The following is a 23,280-nucleotide window of genomic DNA, read 5'->3' on the forward strand; positions in this document are numbered from 1 at the left end:
TGAAAAGCATGCATTTGGTTTTACTAGCGTTTAAGAGCAGTTGGAGGCCACGGAAGGAGTGTTGTATGGCATTGAAGCTCGTTTGGAGGTTAGATAGCACAGTGTCCAAGGAAGGGCCGGAAGTATATAGAATGGTGTCGTCTGCGTAGAGGTGGATCAGGGAATCGCCCGCAGCAAGAGCAACATCATTGATGTATACAGAGAAAAGAGTCGGCCCGAGAATTGAACCCTGTGGTACCCCCATAGAGACTGCCAGAGGACCGGACAACATGCCCTCCGATTTGACACACTGAACTCTGTCTGCAAAGTAGTTGGTGAACCAGGCAAGGCAGTCATTAGAAAAACCGAGGCTACCGAGTCTGCCGATAAGAATATGGTGATTGACAGAGTCGAAAGCCTTGGCCAGGTCGATGAAGACGGCTGCACAGTAATGTCTTTTATCGATGGCGGTTATGATGTCGTTTAGTACCTTGAGCGTGGCTGAGGTGCACCCGTGACCGGCTCGGAAACCGGATTGCACAGCGGAGAAGGTACGGTGGGATTCGAGATGGTCAGTGATCTGTTTGTTGACTTGGCTTTCGAAGACCTTAGATAGGCAGGGCAGGATGGATATAGGTCTGTAACAGTTTGGGTCCAGGGTGTCTCCCCCTTTGAAGAGGGGGATGACCGCGGCAGCTTTCCAATCCTTGGGGATCTCAGATGATACGAAGGAGAGGTTGAACAGGCTGGTAATAGGGGGTGCGACAATGGCGGCGGACAGTTTCAGGAATAGGGGGTCCAGATTGTCAAGCCCAGCTGATTTGTATGGGTCCAGGTTTTCCAGCTCTTTCAGAACATCTGCTATCTGGATTTGGGTAAAGGAGAAGCTGGGGAGGCTTGGGCGAGTAGCAGCGGGGGGGGGCGGGGCTGTTGGCCAAGGTTGGAGTCGCCAGGAGGAAGGCATGGCCAGCCATTGAGAAATGCTTGTTGAAGTCTTCGATTATCACGGATTTATCGGTGGTGACCGTGTTACCTAGCCTCAGTGCAGTGGGCAGCTGGGAGGAGGTGCTCTTGTTCTCCATGGACTTTACAGTATCCCAGAACTTTTTGGAGTTAGAGCTACAGGATGCGAATTTCTGCTTGAAAAAGCTGGCCTTTGCTTTCCTGACTGACTGCGTGTATTGGTTCCTGACTTCCCTGAACAGTTGCATATCGCGGGGGCTCTTTGATGCTATTGCAGTTCGCCACAGGATGTTTTTGTGCTGGTCGAGGGCAGTCAGGTCAGGAGTGAACCAAGGGCTATATCTGTTTTTGGTTCTGCATTTTTTGAACGGAGCATGCTTGTCTAATATGGTGAGGAAGTAACATTTAAAGAATGACCAGGCATCCTCAACTGACGGGATGAGGTCAATATCCTTCCAGGGTACCCGGGCCAGGTCGATTAGAAAGGCCTGCTCGCAGAAGTGTTTTAGGGAGCGTTTGACAGTGATGAGGGGTGGTCGTTTGACCGCGGACCCGTGGCGGATACAGGCAATGAGGCAGTGATCGCTGAGATCTTGATTGAAGACAGCAGAGGTGTATTTGGAGGGCAGGTTGGTCAGGATAATGTCTATTAGGGTGCCCATGTTTACGGATTTAGGGTTGTACCTGGTGGGTTCCTTGATGATTTGTGTGAGATTGAGGGCATCAAGCTTGGATTGTAGGACTGCCGGGGTGTTAAGCATATCCCAGTTTAGGTCACCTAACAGAACAAACTCTGAAGCTAGATGGGGAGCGATCAATTCACAGATGGTGTCCAGGGCACAGCTGGGAGCTGAGGGGGGTCGGTAGCAGGCGGCAACGGTGAGAGACTTATTTCTGGAGAGATTAATTTTTAAAATTAGAAGTTCGAACTGTTTGGGCATAGACCTGGAAAGTATGACAGAACTTTGCAGGCTATCTCTGCAGTAGATTGCAACTCCTCCCCCTTTGGCAGTTCTATCTTGACGGAAAGTGTTATAGTTGGGTATGGAAATCTCAGAATTTTTGGTGGCCTTCCTAAGCCAGGATTCGGACACGGCAAGGACATCAGGATTGGCAGAGTGTGCTAAAGCGGTGAGTAAGGCAAACTTAGGGATGAGGCTTCTGATGTTGACATGCATGAGGCCAAGGCTTTTTCGATCGCAGAAGTCAACAAATGAGGGTGACTGGGGACATGGGGACACCCTATGACTAGGGTGGCTGGAGTCTTTGACAATTCTTAGTGTCTTCATCTGACACCGCCTGGTATAGAGGTCCTGGATGGCAGGAAGCTTGGCCCCAGTGATGTACAGGGCCATTCGCACTACCCTCTGTAGTGCATTGCGGTCGGAAGCCGAGCAGTTGCCATACCAGACAGTGATGCAACCAGTCAGGATGCTCTCGATGGTGCAGCTGTAGTACCTTTTGAGGATCTGAGGACCCATGCCAAATCTTTTCAGTCTCCTGAGGGGGAATAGGTTTTGTCGTGCCCGCTTCACGACTGTCTTGGTGTGCTTGGACCATGTTAGTTTGTTGGTGATGTGGACACCAAGGAACTTGAAGCTCTCAACCTGCTCCACTGTAGCCCCGTCGATGAGAATAGGGGAGTGCTCGGTCCTCTTTTTCCTGTAGTCCACAATCATCTCCTTTGTTTTGATCACGTTGAGGGAGAGGTTGTTGTCCTGGCACACACACGGCCAGGTCTCTGACCTCCTCCGTATAGGATGTCTCGTTGTTGTCGGTGATCAGGCCTACCACTGTTGTGTCATCTGCAAATGTAATGATGGTGTTGGAGTCGTGCCTGGCCATGCAGTCATGGGACTACAGGAGGGGGCTGAGCACACACCCCTGAGGGGCCCCTGTGTTGAGGACCAGCGTGGCGGATGTGTTGTTACCTACCCTTACAACCTGGGGGTGGCCCGTCAGGAAGTCCAGGATCCAGTTGCAGAGGGAGGTGGTAGTCCCAGGGTCCTTAGCTTATTGATGAGCTTTGAGGGCACTATGGTGTTAAACGCTGAGCTGTAGTCAAAGAATAGCATTCTCACATACAATTGAAGTTGGACGTTTACATACACCTTAGCCAAATACATTTAAACTCAGTTTTTCACAATTCCTGACATTAAATCCTAGTAAAAATTCCCTGCCTTAGGTCAGTTAGGATCACCACTTTATTTTAAGAATGTGAAATGTCAGAATAATAGTAGAGAGAATGATTAATTACAGTTTTTATTTCTTTCACCACATTCCCAGTGGGTCAGAAGTCTACATACACTCAATGAGTATTTGGTATCATTGCCTTTAAATTGCTTAACTTGGGTCAAACGTTTCAGGTAGCCTTCCACAAGCTTCCCACAATAAGTTGTGTGAATTTTGGCCCATTCCTCCTGACAAAGCTGGTGTAACTGAGTCAGGTTTGTAGGCCTCCTTGCTCACACAGGCTTTTTCAGTTCTGCCCACCAATTTTCTATAGAATTGAGGTCAGGGCTTTGTGATGGCCACTCCAATACCTTGACTTTGTTGTCCTTAAGCCATTTTGTCACAACTTTGGAAGTATGCTTGGGGTCATTGTCCATTTGGAAGACCCAATTGCGACCAAGCTTGAACTTCCTGACTGATGTCTTGAGATGTTGCTTCAATATATCCACATCATTTTCATTCCTCATGTTGCCATCAATTTTGTGAAGTGCACCAGTCCCTCCTGCAGCAAAGCACCCCCACAATATGATGCTGCCACCCTCGTGCTTCACGGTTGGGGTGGTGTTCTTCGGCTTGTAAGCGGCCCCCTTTTTCCTCCAAACATAACAATGGTCATAATGGTCAAACAGTTCTATTTTTGTTTCATCAGACCAGAGGACATTTCTCCAAAAATAATGATTTCTCCAAGAAGTATGATCTTTGTCCCCATGTGCAGCAAACCAAACCAGAAGCAGTGGCTTCTTCCTTGCTGAACGGCCTTTCTGGTTATGTCGATATAGGACTCGTTTTAATGTGAATATAGATACTTGTATACCTGTTTCCTCCAGCATCTTCACAGGGTCCTTTTCTGTTGTCCTGGGATTGATTTGCACTTTTCACACCAAAGTACTTTCATCTCTAGGAGACAGAACGCGTCTCCTTCCTGAGCGGTATGAAGGCTGCATGGTCCCATGGTGTTTATACTTGCATATTATTGTTTGTACAGATGAACGTGGTACCTTCAGGTGTTTGGAAATTGCTCCCAAGGATGAACCAGGTCTTGGCTGATTTCTTTAGATTTTCCATCATCTCAAGCAAAGAGGCACTGAGTTTGAAGGTAGGCCTTGAAATACATCCACAGGTACACCTCCAATTAACTCAAATTATGTCAATTAGCCTATCAGACGCTTCTAAAGCCATGACATCATCATTTTCTGGAATTTTCTAAGCTGTTTAAATGCACAGTCAACTTAGTGTATGTAAACTCCTGACCCACTGGAATTGTGGTACAGTGAATTATAAGTGAAATAATATGTCTGTAAACAATTGTTGGAAAAATGACTTGTGTCATGCACAAAGTATATGTCCTAACCGACTTGCCAAAACTATAGTTTGTTAACAAGAAATTTGTGCAGTGATTGAAAAACAAGTTTTAATGACTAAACTTCCGGCTTCAACTGTAGGTGTTCCTTTTGTCCAGGTGGGAAAGGGCAGTGTGAAGTGCAATAGAGATTGCATCATCTGTGTATCTGTTGGGGCGGTATGCAAACGGAGTGGGTCTCAGGTTTCTGGGATGATGGTGTTGATGTGAGCCATGACCAGCTTTGAAAGCACTTCATGGCTACAGACGTGAGTGCTACGGGTCAGTAGTCATTTAGGCAGGTTACCTTAGTGTTCTTGGGCACAGGCACTATGGTGGTCCGCTTAAAACATGTTGGTATTACAGACTCGGACAGGGAGAGATTGATGTCAGTGAAGACACTTGCTAGTTGGTCAGCGCATGCTCGCAGTACACGTCCTGGTAATCCATCTGGCCCTGCGGCCTTGTGAATGTTGACCTGTCTAAAGATCTTACTCACATCGGCTGCGGAGAGCGTGATCACACAGTCTTCCGGTACAGCTGGTGCTCTCATGCATGTTTCAGTGTTATTTGCCTCGAAGCGAGCATAGATGTAGTTTAGCTCTTCTGGGCAGCTCTCAGCTGTGCTTCCCTTTGTAGTCTGTAATGGTTTGCAAGCCCTGCCACATCCGACGAGCGGTGTAGTACGACTCGATCTTAGTCCTGTATTGATGCTTTGCCTGTTTTATGGTTCGTCGGAGGGCATAGAGGGATTTCTTATAAGCTTCCGGGTTAGAGTCCCACTCCTTGAAAGCGGCAGTTCTATCCTTTAGCTCAGTGAGGATGCAGCCTGTAATCCATGGCTTCTGGTTGGGGTATGTACGTACGGTCACTGTGGGGACGACATCATCGACGCACTTATTGATGAAGCCAATGACAGAAGTGGTGTACTCCGCAATGCCATTGGAGGAATCCTGGAACATATTCCAGTCTAGCAAAACAGTCCTGTAGCTTAGCATCTGCTTCATCTGACCACTTTTTTATTGATCTAGTCACTGGTGCTTCTTGCTTTAATTATAGCTTGTAAGCAGGAATCAGAAGGATGGAATTATGGTCAGATTTGCCAAATGGAGGGCGAGGGAGAGCTTTGTATGCATCTCTGTTTGTGGAGTATAGGTGGTCCAGAGTTCTTTTCCCTCTGGACCACATTTAACATGCTGATAGAAAATTGGTAAAAGTGATTTAAGTTTCCCTGCATTACAGTCCCCGGCTACTAGGAGCGCTGCCTCTGGGTGAGCGTTTTTTTGTTTGCTTATGGTGGAATACAGCTCATTCAATGCAATCTTAGTGCCAACCTCTGACTGAGGTCGTATGTAAACAGCTACGAAGAATACAGATGAGAACTCTCTCGGTAGGTAGTATGGTCTACAGCTTATCATGATATACTCAACCTCAGGCGAGCAATAGCTCGAGACTTCCTTATATATAGTGCACCAGCTGTTATTTACAAAAATACATAATCCACCGACCATTGTCTTACCAGACGCCGCTGTTCTATCCTGCCGGACATCGTATAACCAGCCAGCTGTATGTTGATATTGTCGTCGTTCAGCCACGACTCCGTGCAGTATAAGATGTTACAGTTTTGAATGTCCCATTGGTAGTTTAATCTTCCCTGTAACTCGTCGATTTTATTGTCCAAAGATTGCATGTTTGCGAGCAGAACTGAGGGAAGTGGGGGTTTATTCGATCGCCTCCCAATTCTCAGAAGGCAGCCCGCTCTCCAGCCTCTCTTTCTCTACCTCCTCTTCACGCAGGTCACAGGGGTCGGGGCCTGTTCCCGAGGGAGCCGTATATCCTCCGCCTCGGGCTCGTCAGAGTCGTGAAAGAAGAAAAAGGATTCTGCTAGTCCGTGGTGAGTAATCTCAGTCCTGATGTCTAGAAGTTATTTTCGGTCATAAGAGACAGTAGTGGCAACATTATGTACTAAATTAGTAAAAAAACAAGTTAAAAAACAACGCAGATAAACAAACAAACAAAAAACAATCGGTTGGGGGCACGTAAAACGTCTGCCTTCTGCTCCGGCGCCATCTTATTATCTGAATTGTAATTTTAATATCGTAAAACAATTCCTTTTTTTATCCAATCTTTTTCAAGAAACATTAAGCATCTATAGACAAATTGTAGTGTAAAAGCAGGTGGGCTGTTTGTACTATTTTTGGTAATTTTCTGGTGTTTTGGAGTGGAAAACTGAGTGAGTGACGCATAACACGTCAACCCTGTTGTAAACCATAGATAGACAGGCTAGAAATGTTTTAACAATTTCATATTTTTTGTGAAGCTTGCATTCAATTGCCCCTCCCTGTTGCACACAATAAGATTCAAATTTCTCCTGTCACATAGAGATGTATGGCTGATTTAAGATTAAACTGTCAACCCTGTTATCGTCAACCCTGTTATCGTCAACCCTGTTATCGTCAACCCTGTTGCAATATTTGGCACTTAATAGGAACTTCCTATTGTATTTTTTTGAGATGGGAAAATTTGTTTTTTTATTAAGTTGAACATTTGTTCTTTATGGCAGAATGTGAAAATTAGGTAAAATCAAACAGTTTTTTTCCACCAAGTTACACAGCTCAAAAAGGCACCAAATTGGTGGAACGACCCACTGAAGGACACAGACACGGACAGGAACAGCAGGACATACTGTAGGAACTACAGTACATTAAACAGAGAGTGTTGTACTCACCATACTGGCAACTGGGCCCATTGAAGCCAGCAGGACAGTCACAAAGCTGGGAGCTGGAGCGGGAGCCCTCCCGACACTGGCCCCCGTTGAAGCACACGCCGTAGCTACACACAGCTGGAGGATGGCACCGGGATGGGATGGATGGGATAGGAGACAGAGAGAAAGAAAGAGGAGAAGAGATAAGAGGAGCAGAAGCACCTGGCTGCTGTCACAGAATGTCAACATCTGCAGTGGGACAGTTTGACCTATCAGTGCCTCTTCAGTTCCCTGTTAACACCTGATTGAGAAGGACCTTGATGTTCCTGCTGTTCCATTTAACCACGCTAACAGGGCTCCCTCCTCCAGTTGGCTCTCTTCAAGAAGGAGAGTGGCTTTCAGGCACGTTACCAGGTGAAAAAAAAAGTAATAGTAATGTTTTTGAGAGAAAATGAATCAGCTGGATAGTTTAACCCTGAGTGAAAGAAATAGGCTGCATCTCTGCTAAGGACATAGTCAACCCCCATGGTCACAAAGCAATCTGCTCTGAAACTGAATATATGGCCCATATCTCCACACAGACATAGATCATGCATCCAGTACTATTAGCATGAGGTGAGGCAGAGAGCCCCAGGGTGTGGGACATAAATCTAGGAGAGAGACGGCCCTATCTGGCTAAATCCCCAGAGTCGAACAACTTATCTCGTTTAGACGTGTGAAATCCGTGGAATTGGAATAAACAAACACCTCAAACCACTAGGTAGCCTATGCCACGTGAATCCAGCACAGAGGTGTAGGCATTGCATTCTACACACTCATATCCTCTCTCTCCTTCACCTCCAAGCTAGTGTGTGTGTGTGTGTGTGTGTGTGTGTGTGTGTGTGTGTGTGTGTGTGTGTGTGTGTGTGTGTGTGTGTGTGTGTGTGTGTGTGTGTGTGTGTGTGTGTGTGTGTGTGGGTGTGTGTGTGTGTGTGTGTGTGTGTGTGTGTGTGTGTGTGTGTGTGTGTGTGTGTGTGTGTGTGTGTGTGTGTGTGTGTGTGTGTGTGTGTGTGTGTGTGTGTGTGTTCTGTACACTGCACAGCAAGGTACAGGAGAGCAAGCCAAGCCTCATGTTTCGCTCCATTAAGAAAGGTGCAGTCTACAGTGTGACGGCTACAGAGTATCAGAGGATTGACGCTTGTGTTTGTACACACCCATGTTGGCACTAGCAGTACTAAGGCTCAGGGAGAGGAGATGTACGGAACACCTAATCATGGCAGGAATGCCCGCTCTTCTCCAAGGTGATTAGACAGGAACCTCTCAAAAGATGTAGCTTCTGCCAGATCTGCATTTTTCTGCTAATCTAATCCGATCGGCAGCTGCATGACCAATTCCCCCTCCCAGTCCATTTTGGGGCCATATATGGGCCACATATGTGCCTGTTATTATTAATAACGACATGCCAACCAAAGATCTGAGGTGGTGTGCAGTTCAACATGGGCAATAAAAATGAGTGACAAGATATACTACCAACAAATCAGTGTACTTGTTTAAACTACAGCAAGAGGAGAACATAGTTTGGCAGTCTGTAAATGCCTTCCTCGAAAACGATTAAAAACAAATTATTTTTCCTTTCAACATTATGCCTAAGGAAATGTCCAATATGTCTGTGTTACTCATGATCTTGACAGGTGTTTTTTTCTCTAGCTATAGGTGTCATCTGTCATGGTAACAGCAGCTCCTCTCAATGCTAGACAGCTTCATAATGAACAGCTATTCATCTCACAGGTGGGTTATATCAGGATGAGGAGACAGAGATGTAAAGAAAACTAGAGAATGACCGATAATGTTCTGTTATAGTCTACCGGTCCTTCTTTATCGGCTTTGCCCATAGTCCCTCTACATAGCAAAACATCTGCTATGCCAGCCGCTACTCACCGGCTGAGCACTGCATAATGTCGAGGAATGTCTACCTGGGAAAATCATCAGCAAGCAGTAAGATACTGTAGCTCATTCTACAACAGAAAGGTGCTGTATTGAAAAAACGAGTCAACTGACACAGAGACCAAAATCTAACCTTTGTTGCAAATTTTTTGCAAAGTTTAATTCACTAATAATAAGGCTTGTGTCGACGTCAGATTAGATGATTGTCGTAATAGGGAAAGAAAGAAGTGTTTAAAAATGCCTAAATAAAGGTTGACAATAGGTAAAGCTAACGAAGAATCTTCCTGCATGTTTATGGACCAAGAAAGCTGTAGATCAGCGTGCTGTAGATCAGCGTGCGTGTGTTCTCACTTCTCAAACTATGGGCAGATTTGAGTCAGACAGAATGTGCATCATCGTTTCAATGTTCTTTCCTACCCTCGCTCTCCTTGTTAGATATTATGTACATTTATGGATTGGTAGCAAATGTCATCGCCATTGATCTAGTTATCATAGTAGAAGTAAACAGCAACAAATGATATGAGCAATAGAGAGAGATGTGAAAAGGATCAGAGTTACAGCCTCGCTCTATCAAATCATAGCAGTAGGATCAAGTTACAACCCGCCCATTTCTTGCCAGATGGCTGAACTAGCCAATTGAGTTGTTTTGATTTTCGACCTGGCAGCTGAGTTGTTGAGAAATGCGTCCCGACAGCTGAAAAAAAAACTTTTCACAAATCATGACGTTACATTGGACCCATTTGCATTGAACATATGTTCTTTTATATTCTCAAACTAACAGAAGTGCCTATCAGGTGCATAGGCATGGCCCAGGCCCCCACACCTGGGGAGCCAGGCCCACCCAATCAGATTAAGCATTTCCAATTTTTATGCTAGTTACTTATCAGTGTTCCAAAAGGGACATTATTTGTCCTTTTTAACATGCAAACACCATCAAAGTCAAAAGTTTTTGAACACCTACTCATTCAAGGGTTTTTATTTATTTTTACTATTTTCTACATTGTAGAATAATAGTGAAGACATCAAACTATTAAATAACACATATGGAATCATGCAGTAATCAAAAACGTGTTAAACAAATCAAAATATTATTTTATATTTGAGATTCTTCAAATAGCCACCCTTTGCCTTGATGACAGCTTTGCACACTCTTGTCATTAGAGGCAGGTAGCCTAGTGGTTAGAGCTTTGGACTAGTAACCGAAAGATTGCAAGATCTAATCCCCGAGCTGACAAGGTACAAATCTGTTGTTCTCCCACTGAACAAGGCAGGTAAACCACTGTTCCTAGGCTGTCACTGAAAATAAGAATTTGATCTTAACTGAATTGCCTAGTTAAATAAAGGTAAAATAAAAAATGATCCTATGAGGTGTGTCAACTTTTGTCTGGTACTGGAGAATTCGTAGCAAGCAGTGCACTGGGTTAATCAGATTTTATGAAATAACAGAACAGATTAATTGGAATGATATTCACTCTCACGAGATGGGTTGCCAAAAATAACTAACTGAAAGCCAAACCCCATATAATTAACAAATATGACTGCATTGAGGCATATGTAACTGTGCTTCTATGGCTATATACTATACACCATGCCACGGACGATTTCATTTGTTAATTTAGCAAACAAGTTAACTCATAGTCCAGTGCTTTTATCACAGTCAACAACACCTATATTTTAGCTTTAAAAATACGGAACTCTATCTCAGCTTTAAAACAGCAACATGGCAAAATGTGTAGAATAGCATGAGATTAGCTATAAAACTGCACATTTAGCTATAAACCCGTCACTGAGAAGAAATTATATGTGTCTTTGCCAGAAAGGGGGGGGGGGGCAGAATCATTTCTGTCCTCTCTCTCAACAGCTCCAGAAGAATCCCTGGAGTGTGAGGCGAAGTCTAAACATCTTGACGTCCTCCTGGCCCTGTGCTCAGACACCTGGTCAGCTCTGTGTCTGGGAGCAGCAATCCACAAGTCCCCTCAGACCTCACTCAACAATACCCAACACAGTTCCAACACAACCCCCTCCACCCTCAATCAACTAATACCCAACACAGCTCCAACACAACCCCCTCCACCCTCAATCAACTAATACCCAACACAGCTCCAACAACCAACACAACACATTGGTGTAAAATACTTAAGTAAAAATATGTTTAAAGTACTACTTAAGTAGTTTTTTGGGGTATCTGTACTTGACTTTATTTTATTTATTTTTTTAACAACTTTTACTTTTACTTCACTACTTTCCTAAAGAAAATTATGTTATTTTTACTCCATACATTTTCCCTGACACCCAAAAGTACTCATTACATTTTGAATGCTTAGCAGAACATTAAAATGGTCCATTTCACACTCCACCCTCACTCAACAAATACCTAACATCAGTGTGTTCGGAAATGATTCAGACCCCTTGACTTTTTCCACATTTTGTTACATTACAGCCTTATTAAATGTTTTTCCCCACATCAATCTACACACAATACCCATAATAACAAAGCAAAATTTTTTGCAAATGTACACTACCGGTCTAAAGTTTTAGAACACCTCCTTATTCAAAGGTTTTTCTTTATTTTTTACTATTTTCTACATTGTAGAATAATAGTGAAGACATAACTATGAAATAGCACATATGGAATAAACATAGTGAAATGACAGTCCATCATTACTTTAAGACATGAAGATCAGTCAATGCGGAACATTTCAAGAACTTTGAAAGTTTCTTCAAGTGCATTCGCAAAAACCATCAAGCGCTATGATTAAACGGGCTCTCATGAGGACCGCCACAGGAATGGTAGACCCAGAGTTACCTCTGCTGCAGAGGATAAGTTTATTAGAGTTACCAGCCTCAGAAATTGCAGCCCAAATAAATGCTTCACAGAGTTCAAGTAACAGACACATCGCAACATCAACTGTTTAGAGGAGACTGTGTGAATCAGGCCTTCATGGTCGAATTGATGCAAAGAAACCACAACTAAAGGACACCAATAAGAAGAAGAGACTTGCTTGGGCCAAGAAACACAAGCAATCGACATTAGACCAGTGGAAATTTGTAATTTGGTCTGGAGTCCATATTGGAGAGTTTTGGTTCTAACCCCTGTGTCTTTGTGAGACGAGGTGTTGGTGAACGGATGATCTCCACATTTGTATTTCCCACCGTAAAGCAGGGAGGCTTTTGCTATATTTTGCTACATTGTAAATACTTTCCCACCATGGCCTATTTATTGCCTTACCTCCCTTATCCTACTTAATTTGCACATACTGTATATAGACTTTTTCTACTGTATTATTGACTGTATGTTTGTTTATTCCATGTGTAACTCTGTGTTGTTGTAAGTGTCGAACTGCTTTGCTTTATCTTGGCCAGGTCACAGTTGCAAATGAGAACTTGTTCTCAACTAGCCTACCTGGTTAAATAAAGGTGAAATAAAAAAATTAACTAAAAGGAGGAGGTGTTATGGCTACCACAGCATTCTGCAGTGATACACAACTCCATCTGCTTTGGGCTTAGTGGGACTATCATTTGTTTTTCAACAGGATAATGACCCAACACACCTCCAGGCTGTGTAAGGGCTATTTGACCAAGAAGGAGAGTGATGGAGTGCTGCATCAGATGACCTGGCCAGCACAATCCCCCGACCTCAACTAAATTGAGATGTTTTGGGATGAGTTGGACCACAGAGTGAAGGAAAAGCAGCCAACAAGTGCAGAGCACATGTGGGAATTCCTTCATGACTGTTGTAAAAACATTCCAGGTGAAGCTGGTTGAGAGAATATCAAGAGTGTGCAAAGTTGTCATCAGGGAAAAGGGTGGCTAGTTGAACAATCTCAAATATAAAATATTTTTTGATTTTGTTTAAAACTTTTTTTGTTTACTACATGATTCCATATGTGTTATTTCATAGTTTCAATGTCATCACTATTATTCTACAATGTAGAAAATAGTCAAAATAAAGAAAAACCCTTGAATGTGTAGGCGTTCTAAAACTTTTGACCAGTAGTATATTAAAAGTAAAAACTGAAATATCACATTCACATAAGTATTCACACCCTTTACTCAGTGCTTTGTTGAAGCACCTTTGGCAGCGATTACAGCCTCGAGTCTTCTTGGGTATGACGCTACAAGCTTGGCACACCTGTATTTGGTGAGTTTCTTCCATTCTTCTCTGCAGATCCTCTCAAGCTCTGTCAGATTGGATGGGGAGCGTCGCTGCACGGCTATTTTCAGGTCTCTCCAGAGATGTTCGATCGGGTTCAATTCCGGGTTCTGGATGGGCCACTCAAGGAAATTTAGAGACTTGTCCCGAAGCCACTCCTGCTTTGTCTTAGCTTAGGGTTGTTGTCCTGTTGGAAGGTGAACCTTTGCTCCAGTCTGAGGTCCTGACCACTCTGGAGCTGGTTTTCATCAAGGATCTCTCTGTACTTTTCTCAGGTCACCTTTCCCTCAATCCTGACTAGTCTCCCTGCTGCTGAAAAACATCCCCACAGCATGACACTATCACCACCATGCTTCACCGTAGGGATGATGCCAGGTTTCCTCCAGACATGACGCTTGGCATTCAGGCCAAAGAGTTCCATCTTGGTTTTATCAAACCAGAGAATCTTGTTTCTCATGGTCTGGGAGTCCTTTATGTGCCTTTTGGCAAACTCCAAGTGCCTTTTACTGAGTGGCTTCCGTATGGCCACTACCATAAAGGCCTGATTGGTGGAGCTCTGTCAGAGTGACCATCGGGTTCTTGGTCACTTCCCTGAACAAAGCCCTTCTCCCCCGATTGCTCAGTTTGGCCAGATGGCCAGCCCTAAGAAGAGTCTTGGTGGTTCCAAATGTCTTCAATTTAAGAATGATGGAGGCCACTGTGCTCTTGGGGACCTTCAATGCTGCAGAAATGTTTTGGTACCCTTCCCCAGATCTGTACCTTGACACAGTCCTGTCTCGGAGCTCCACAGACAATTCCTTCACCTCATGGCTTGGTTTTTGCTCTGACATGCACTGTCAACTGTGGGACCTTATATAGACAGGTGTGTGCCTTTCCAATCATTTACCACATGTGGACTCCAATCAAGTTGTAGAAACATCTCAAGGATGATCAATGGAAACGGGATGCATCTGAGCTCAATTTCGAGTCTCATAGTAAAGGGTTTGAATACTTATGTAAATGAGTTATTTCTGTTTTTTATTTTTAATTCATTTGCAAAAAAAGGATTTTAGAATAAGGCTGTAACGTAACAAAAAAGTTAAGGGGTCTGAATACTTTGTGAATGCACTGTATACAGCTTTGTGTCCCCAAATACAGCTGAACAACTGATGCAAATTCATCAGAACAACAACATTATTAACAGCTGTGAAAGACCTTCAGAAGTAGCCATTTTCCAATGCAATTAAAAACCACTGCCAAGGAAGCGAGGAGTCAAACCACCCTGAAGTTTTCAATATGTCACAAGTGGCAAACAAGACGCTTGTCCCTTTCCCCCTCTAAGAAATGTGAGAAATGAACTTCTTGCCAGCTAACCATGGAGAGCATGCTCCCGCCGCCCGCTCTCCACCCTTACACTGCTTAATCTCCCTTGAAATAATTCCTTAACTTGCTGTGCAGCACGGCAAACGGCGTAACACTCACTCTCATCTTTCTCTGATTGCCTGCACTCTGTTACAAAGACACCTTGTCTGAGGGGATTAGCTGCTTCCCCAGAGAAACAGAGATAGGTCAATGAGTCACACTGCCACCAGACGGATGCTGGAGTCCAAGGAGCAGGTGTCACCAGCTCAGCCTCTGACATGGCCTCCACATCCTAACAGAGGCAGTGTATCTTTATAGTCAATGATGAGGGTCTGTTTGTTTAGGTTGTGTCCATATGTTTAATGATGAGGGTCTGTTTGTTTAGGTTGTGTCCATATGTTTAATGATGAGGGTCTGTTTGTTTAGGTTGTGTCCATATGTTTAACCCCAGATTGAGAGACAGAGGGAGCAGATTTACAGTAATTCGTAGGCATTTTAATTATATAAAAAAAGAATATTTAACTAGGCAAATCAGTTAAGAACAAATTCTTATTTACAATGATGGCATACCGGTGAACAGTGGGTTAACTGCCTTGTTCAGGGGCAGAACAACAGATTTTTACCATGTCAGCTTGGGGATTCGATCCAGCAACCTTGCGGTTACTGGCCCATCGCTCTAACCACAAGGCTACCTGCCGCATAAAAGCTCCACCCTGCCATCTCCGTTTGTGTTAGTAATTGGTACACACGGAGAGCAGCACTATAGTTTGAGGCAGCAATTCATGTTTTGCTTTGCAGAGGAATGTATAAAATCAAAGGGTTCTCACAGTAGCCAGGATAGGCCAAGGGCAGCACTGTCAGAAGGTCCTCATCACCAGAACAACTTTAAATACCCCTGAAGAATGGTTTCAGGGACATTCCAAAAATGTATATTTCAAGCCTGTCTCCTAAATCACTTGTCTTAGTATGTAATGTTGATGGATGTATCTGAATGGGGATATCCCTGAAGGTAGGATACACAGATTTCCATGTGCAGTGGGAGGATGTGGGTGGGAACCTGGTGGCTAAACTGAATTACTCAAAATGTCTCCCTGTCTGGCAGTGTTGGTCACAGATAAGATAACAAGTACTAGATACATGGGTGGAGGAGAATAGGAAGAGGATATTTGTGGTACATTTTACACTTTCCAGCTTTTCATACACAGTGTTTATCATGGACATGATAAACTTAAATGAAAACATCCCAAGACAATGAGCTTAGCCTCTATGACTCGGAAACACCATGCCATGCCAGTCTGTTTTTGTATGTGCGTGTCTGTGAACAGAGACCTGGCCGGGTGGTGCCAGAATAACAACCTAACCCTCAACGTAACCAAGACTAAGGAGATGATTGTGGACTACAGGAAAAGGAGGACCGGGCACGCACCCATTCTCATCGACGGGGCTGTAGTGGAGCAGGTTGAGAGCTTCAAGTTCCTTGGTGTCCACATCAACAACAAACTAGAATGGTTCAAACACACCAAGACAGTCGTGAAGAGGGCACGATAAAGCCTATTCCCAATCAGGAAACTAAAAAGATTTGGCACGGGTCCTGCGATCCTCAAAAGGTTCCACAGCTGCAACATCGAGAGCATCCTGACTGGTTGCATCACTGCCTGTTACAGCAATTGCTCGGCCTCTGACCGCAAGGCACTACAGAGGGTAGTGCGTATGGCCCAGTACATCACTGGGGCTAAGCTGCCTGCCATCCAGGACCTCTACACCAGGCGGTGTCAGAGGAAGGCCCTAAAAATTGTCAAAGACCCCAGCCACCCCAGTCATAGACTGTTCTCTCTACTACCGCATGGCAAGCGGTACTGGAGTGCCAAGTTTAGAACAAAAAGGCTTCTCAACAGTTTTTACCCCCAAGCCATAAGACTCCTGAACAGGTAATCAAATGGCTACCTGGACTATTTGCATTGTGCCCCCCCCCCCCCACCGAAACCCCTCATTTTACGCTGCTGCTACTCTCTGTTTATCATATATGCTTAGTCACTTTAACTATACATTCATGTACATACTACCTCAATTGGGCCGACCAACCAGTGCTCCCGCACATTGGCTAACCGGGCAATCTGCATTGTGTCCCACTCACCACCCGCCAACCCCTCTTTTACGCTACTGCTACTCTCTGTTTATCATATATGCATAGTCACTTTAACCATATCTACATGTACATACTACCTCAATCAGCCTGGCTAACCGGTGTCTGTATGTAGCCTCGCTACTTTTATAGCCTCACTACTGTATATAGCCTGTATTTTTACTGTTGTTTTATTTCTTTACCTACCTATTGTTCACCTAATTCCTTTTTTGTACTATTGGTTAGAGCCTGTAAGTAAGCATTTCACTGTAAGGTCACCTGTTGTATTCGGCGCACGTGACAAATAAACTTTGATTTGATTTATCCCTGGGATGCAGTGTTTCTCCACACACACAAAGACCACCCACGGAGAGCCACAGTCTCCTCGTCCCTCTGGCCCGGTACACGTGTATATCCGCCAGCCTGGTCCCTCCCGCCACAAAAGGGGGCCAGTTCCCATTCAGCAGTTAACGAGGGCGACAAACTGGTGGAGCCATTGTCCCCGCTCCTCTGCTCCTCACTCCCTGTCACAAAGCTCATTGTTGCCATCAATCAACATAACTGCCCGCTTCCACTCTTGACTGTCCCGGTCCATTCACCAGGCAACTCACTGGGGATGAACTCGTAGCTCATTGAATGGACCTTAGAATGGAGGAGAAGTGGATGGAAGTCTCTAGAAGCAACATCAGCAAGTCAAGGACTCTTAGCAAGTCAAGGACTCTTACCCTCAGGAAAGTCAGATAGTCATCAAGCCAATTGGTGCTTCTCAAAAAACACAAAAATACATTATTTCAATGGGTCACCTAAGCAACACTTTAGCTTTGAACCAAATTATGCATTTGCATGCACTTCCACATGCACATGAACAGTGGCAAATGGAATTCAGGCCAGTTAGAACACATGTCAGTGTGCACAGATTACCTCCTTGTGGAAAAGGTTCCTATTGCGTGCACTGCCCCAGGATTCTCAGTCAAATCAGGCCTTTGCAGCCAAAATGTTGGGTTTTATGGCATGTGCTGGACAAAGAGGATGTCTTCGAAAACCATTAGGTCTGCACTTTAACTTTGATTATATACAATGGCTACCATCTGCCATTGGGATAGCCTGATACTACAGTCTAAGAATCCCAGCTATGCCATGTCACTGGGATGCTTTACAAGTAAAGCTTGCCCCACACTATCTTAAATCAGGATTAGAAGGGAATAGAAAGACTAGGAATGGGGAGGATGGGGAGGGACAGCGCAGGAGGGAGCCGTGACAATAACCAGACATATTTCAAATGTTTTACCATTCTCAAGCCTTACATATGACCAAATAAGAGTATATCTTAGTAGAGGATGAGGGAGAACTCGACAAGAGGAGCCAGTAAGTCGGAAAATGCCCACAGCGAAAGTGAACAGCTGGACTGTAGATATGGCCGAGAGATGGGGAGACAAGAAGGACGATAGAAGAGAACCAAACGGAGGAGAGCGAGGGAGATAGGGATAGAGGGAGAGGATTGGAAAGGGGGCTGTTAGCATGGCTGCTCATCAATGTACAGGGCTGTTTCTCTACAGCATGATGTGACACTTCATTCCACTCAACTGCCTCACAATAACAACACTAGCTTAATTAGCTTACACTCACTTTTTATTAGCGCAGACACACCACACAGACACCCCCTCAACAGAGACCTCACATGTACCAGACACTAAATCCCTATCTTAATGCACAATATTCCCATTTCAATCTCTGGGGTTTTCGAAGGATTTACTAAAGCTGTACATTTTGCGGTCTCTGCTATAGAGCTGATCTGTCTTCTTGGATGTCGTATGCACTGTTGAAAACAGTCCTATAGATTGAATTGCATTGAAGAACACTGGAGACAACATAGGTCTAAGTGTGCAAGAGTGAGAGAGGGTGGATTGTGGTGTGAGGATCCTTTTATCCTGGTTCAATGGCTCAGAGAAAAGGGTGATTAGTTTGTCCCGTCTCAAAGTGCTGCCGCGTCTTACGTTACGGACATAAAAGCCCAGCCGTGTGTCGAAGAGAGCCGACATTGTCATGCAGAAGAAAAACAAAACCCTGCAACTTAGTGAGGGAGACACTGGGCAGCACTGGGGAATGCCTGTTAGGACGTTTCCTTGTGTGGTGTTTTAAAACAAACCAGAGCTCAGGGGTTGAGCAGACAGCCTAATGCTTCCCTGGATAATTTAATACTGTAACCTTTTAACAAGAGACAAAGAGGGCTTTGAGGAAAGCATGAGACCATAAGGAGGCCCTGCTGAAAGGCACATCCAGGGGATCATCTCTCACCCCTGTCCCATCCCACCACCCCCTGGCCCAGACAGTAGCCTTCTCCACAGGCATGAGGGGAGGTGAGGCACAGCACACAGGATGGTGCTGGGGCCTAGACACAGGGGATAGGTAGGTGGAGGTGGGAGCGTTCCCTTGGGCGGTGGTGGGGATGAAAGTGATGTCTAGGCTGTTTACTAGGGGCTTTGTCAGGGGTGATGTCTAAGGTATGCAGGCTATGCGATGCGGATCAACGGCCGTAAAATCCCATCAAAGGGCCCTGCCAGGTCTCACTTGCGTGGGGCTAAGCCTGTCCACACAGAGTTGAGTAGTCCAAGGCCTAGTAGCAGACTCACACTCAGCCTTATGGCCCAGTACTGACTCCAGCCTCAGCAGGAGACTCAGCCCCAGCCCTACCCCAGCCTCAGTCCCAGTCCTGACTCCAGCCTCAGCCCCATCCCCAGCTTCAGTCCCAGGCCCAACCTCAGTCCCATCTCCAGTTGGAAGTGACACTGGAGTCAGTCTTTGCCAAGGTCCATGGTGCAAGCCTCTGACCTGTACCACCAGTTACTACCACTCCTCTGAGTCCGCTGATTGGAAATATGGTAGCATGACTATGAGTGTGAGCCGAGATTTAACTGTGGAGCTCCAACGAAACTGGGAACCAGTCAGCACATTGAAAATGGCCACCCAACTGAACAAAGAGGATTACCTGTCCAGCCAAACCCTCACTCTTTGGCAGGCAGACACCCCCACATCTCAGGACACAAGGAGCCCTGCAGTGCCAAGTGTAGCTGAGCCAGAAGCAAAGGGGATTAGGTCTGGTGGTCAGTCAACACTTTAACATGTCTGTAAGTCCACTATCATCTTTGGCAGAATTTAAAACAAGACATTGCAATGCACTGTAAAAAAAAAAAAATGTTTACTTAACATATTGGCGCTTTCACCCAGTGTCTGGTTGGTTGTGAACGTCACAGTAACTGTTGCACTGATAGTGTTAAGTGACTAGTGCTTTTTAAGGTCAGATTCGGTTTCGGTTTCATTTTTTTATTTTTATCACGTTTTTTATTTAGATTATTATTTGTTAACATTAAATGCATTATGAAATATGACCTTGAAATGATTTTGGAGCTTTTTAATAAAAATTACAATGCCAAATATTGATACCATTCAATTGCCAAAACATTGAAAACATTCCATGGTCTCTAACACAGAACAAAGAAATGAATAAGAGCCCCATGATATTACTGACTGCTCATTGCTGCTTAACACTTATTAACCATAATTTATTCACATTACTTTACTTAAATAAAATATTTGAATTGTGTATATCATTTTTTTGGGGGGGGGATAACTTTATTATTTCATTTTTTAAGTCATCATCTCATCTCTGCTCAGGCAGTAGCAGCCAGCCAACCATCTAACATTACCTATGTGCTCCCCAATGAGCCAAGTGCCCCATGTTAGCGAAAAGGGTACCCCGTGAGCATTAAGTTGCCACAGATGCCCATGCTGCAGAGCTGTCTGACGAAATCACTGTTTTAATAGTTCTTCAAAAGTAGATAAAGTATACTTTCAAGGCTGCTACAGCTGTTAATCGGGTAGAGATACCTCCAAGTACCTCTTGATCTTATAACCTCTTCCTGAATGCTCTCCCAACCACCCTCGGCTCCCGACCCAGGGCGATGGGTTTGACGCACCCTTCCTTCCTCTCACTAGCCTATGGAGTATCACCTCCACTCACTTGTAAGCGGGCGTCGATCCCGTAAAGATTGCATTTACACTAATAAACATACAGTCGTGGCCAAAAGTTTTGAGAATGACACAAATATACATTTTCACAAAGTCTGCTGCCTCAGTTTGTATGATGGCAATTTGCATATACTCCAGAATGTTATGAAGAGTGATCAGATGAATGGCAATTAATTGTAAAGTCCCTCGTTGCCATGCAAATGAACTGAATCCCCAAAAAACATTTCCACTGCATTTCAGCCCTGCCACAAAAGGACCAGCTGACATCATGTCAGTGATTCTCTTGTTAACACAGGTGTGAGTGTTGACGAGGACAAGGCTGGAGATCACTCTGTCATGCTGATTGAGTTAGAATAACAGACTGGAAGCTTCAAAAGGAGGGTGGTGCTTGGAGTCATTGTTTCTTCCTCTGTCAACCATGGTTACCTGCAAGGAAACACGTGCCGTCATCATTGCTTTGCACAAAAAGGGCTTCACAGGCAAGGATATTGCTGCCAGTAAGATTGCACCTAAATCAACCATTTATCAGATCATCAAGAACTTCAAGGAGAGAAGTCTAATTGTTGTGAAGAAGGATTCAGGGCGCCCAAGAAAGTCCAGCAAGCACCAGGACCATCTCCTAAAGTTGATTCAGCTGCGGGATCGGGGCACTACCAGTACAGAGCTTGCTCAGGAATGGCAGCAAGCAAGTGTGAGTGCATCTGCACGCACAGTGAGGCGAAGACATTTGGAGGATGGCCTGGTGTCAAGAAGGGCAGCAAAGAAGCCACTTCTCCTCAGGAAAAACATCAGGGACAGACTGATATTCTGCAAAAGGTACAAGGATTGGACTGCTGAGGACTGGGATAAAGTCATTTTCTCGGATGAATCCCCTTTCCGATTGTTTCGGGCATCCGGGAAAAAACTTGTCTGGAGAAGACAAGGTGAGCGCTACCATCAGTCCTGTGTCATGCCAACAGTAAAGCATCCTGAGACCATTCATGTGTGGGGTTGCTTCTAAGCCAAGGAAGTGGGCTCACTCACAATTTTGCCTAAGAACACAGCCATGAATAAAAAATGGTACCAACACATCCTCCGAGAGCAACTTCTCCCAACCATCCAGGAACAGTTTGGTGATGAACAATGCCTTTTCAAGCATGATGGAGCACCTTGCCATAAGGCGAAAGTGATAACTAAGTGGCCTGGGGAACAAAACATCGATATTTTGGGTCCATGGCCAGGAAACTCCCCAGACCTTAATCCCATTGAGAAATTGTGGTCAATCCTCAAGAGGCGGGTGGACAAACAAAACCCCACAAATTCTGACATACTCCAAGCATTGATTATGCAAGAATGGGCTGCCATCAGTCAGAATGTGACACAGAAGTTAATTGACAGCATGCCAGGGCGGATTGCAAAGGTCTTGAAAAAGAAGGGTCAACACAGAAAATATTGACTCTTTGCATCAACTTCATGTAATTGTCAATAAAAGCCTTTGACACTTATGAAATGAAATGCTTGTAATTATACTTCAGTATTCCATAGTAACATCTGACAAAAATATCTAAAGACACTGAAGCAGCAAACTTTGTGGAAATTAATATTTGTGTCATTCTCAAAACTTTTGGTCACGACTGTACACTGTCTGTATCCTGATAACGGTAACAATCACTCCCTCCCACATTAACAGAAGATCCCTGTCTGAAACACTAGCTGGTTGTGATACTTTAACAACAGAAACCTCAGTAATATGAAGCAATAGAAGAAAAGGGAAAGACTTACGATACAAGCAGCCAGCCTCTCCGTTGAGTTGAGACCATCCAGGACAGCACTTATACACGGTCTGGAAGTCTTGTCTGTAGATTTGTTTATATGCTGTGTAGTATGCCGTCCTGTTATCAAGGAGACATAACATTATCAAAGGATACAAATCAGGTAATATAATGCTACACTATATAAAACACGTCTATACAATAATTAGAGGTTCAGATGTATGGCACAATGTCATGTTTGATCTGTCTGTTCTTAGGGAGGGTGGAGAGGGTGGTCTGTTCTTAGGGGTTGGGTTTGCCATCCTGAGAGTGGGAGGGCTAGGTTGCTGATGAGGTTCAATGAGTAAGAAGAAGAAAAAAATGTCAGATCGACTACGATAATCACAGAACATTTCCCACTCTTTTAAGTCACATACAGTATAATAATCAGGAAACATTTTCCCAGTCTTTTAAGTCGTCCATTTCAATGTGCAAGACTATACTTCAGAGTACGGTGTCTATCCCTGTAGTTTAGAAGCCCTCTCACGGCTACTAGTCATTATGCGTAATTTTGTTTACACCGTGTAATTAAGGGTTTGGCTACCTTCAAAGCTGCCTGCGTCTTTGTATTGCGGTAAATATATGGAGAAAGCGAGCCTCAATAGCACATTGAGAAACCCCCCAGAGAGAGAGTCAGGGGTAAGCCGCAGGACTCTTCCTCACAGGTATGTACCTGACCTCTGGAGACGCCTCGGCTAAATAGATAGC

General features: G+C 44.5%; 1 protein-coding gene across 1 annotated transcript in view; it reads right to left on the minus strand.

Moving 5' to 3' along the window:
- The window catches only part of LOC129849614 (multiple epidermal growth factor-like domains protein 6), a 103,916-nt gene that overhangs the window by 76,828 nt on the left and 3,808 nt on the right, over positions 1-23,280 (minus strand). Inside the window, exons 3-4 of the mRNA XM_055916435.1 lie at positions 22,544-22,653; positions 7,242-7,355 (exon numbers count right to left, since the gene is read on the minus strand). Of these exons, the coding sequence (XP_055772410.1) occupies positions 7,242-7,355; positions 22,544-22,653 (224 nt within the window). The remainder of the gene's footprint in view (positions 1-7,241; positions 7,356-22,543; positions 22,654-23,280) is intronic.

Source organism: Salvelinus fontinalis, chromosome 3, assembly GCF_029448725.1.
Source record: "Salvelinus fontinalis isolate EN_2023a chromosome 3, ASM2944872v1, whole genome shotgun sequence".
Lineage (NCBI taxonomy): Eukaryota > Metazoa > Chordata > Actinopteri > Salmoniformes > Salmonidae > Salvelinus > Salvelinus fontinalis.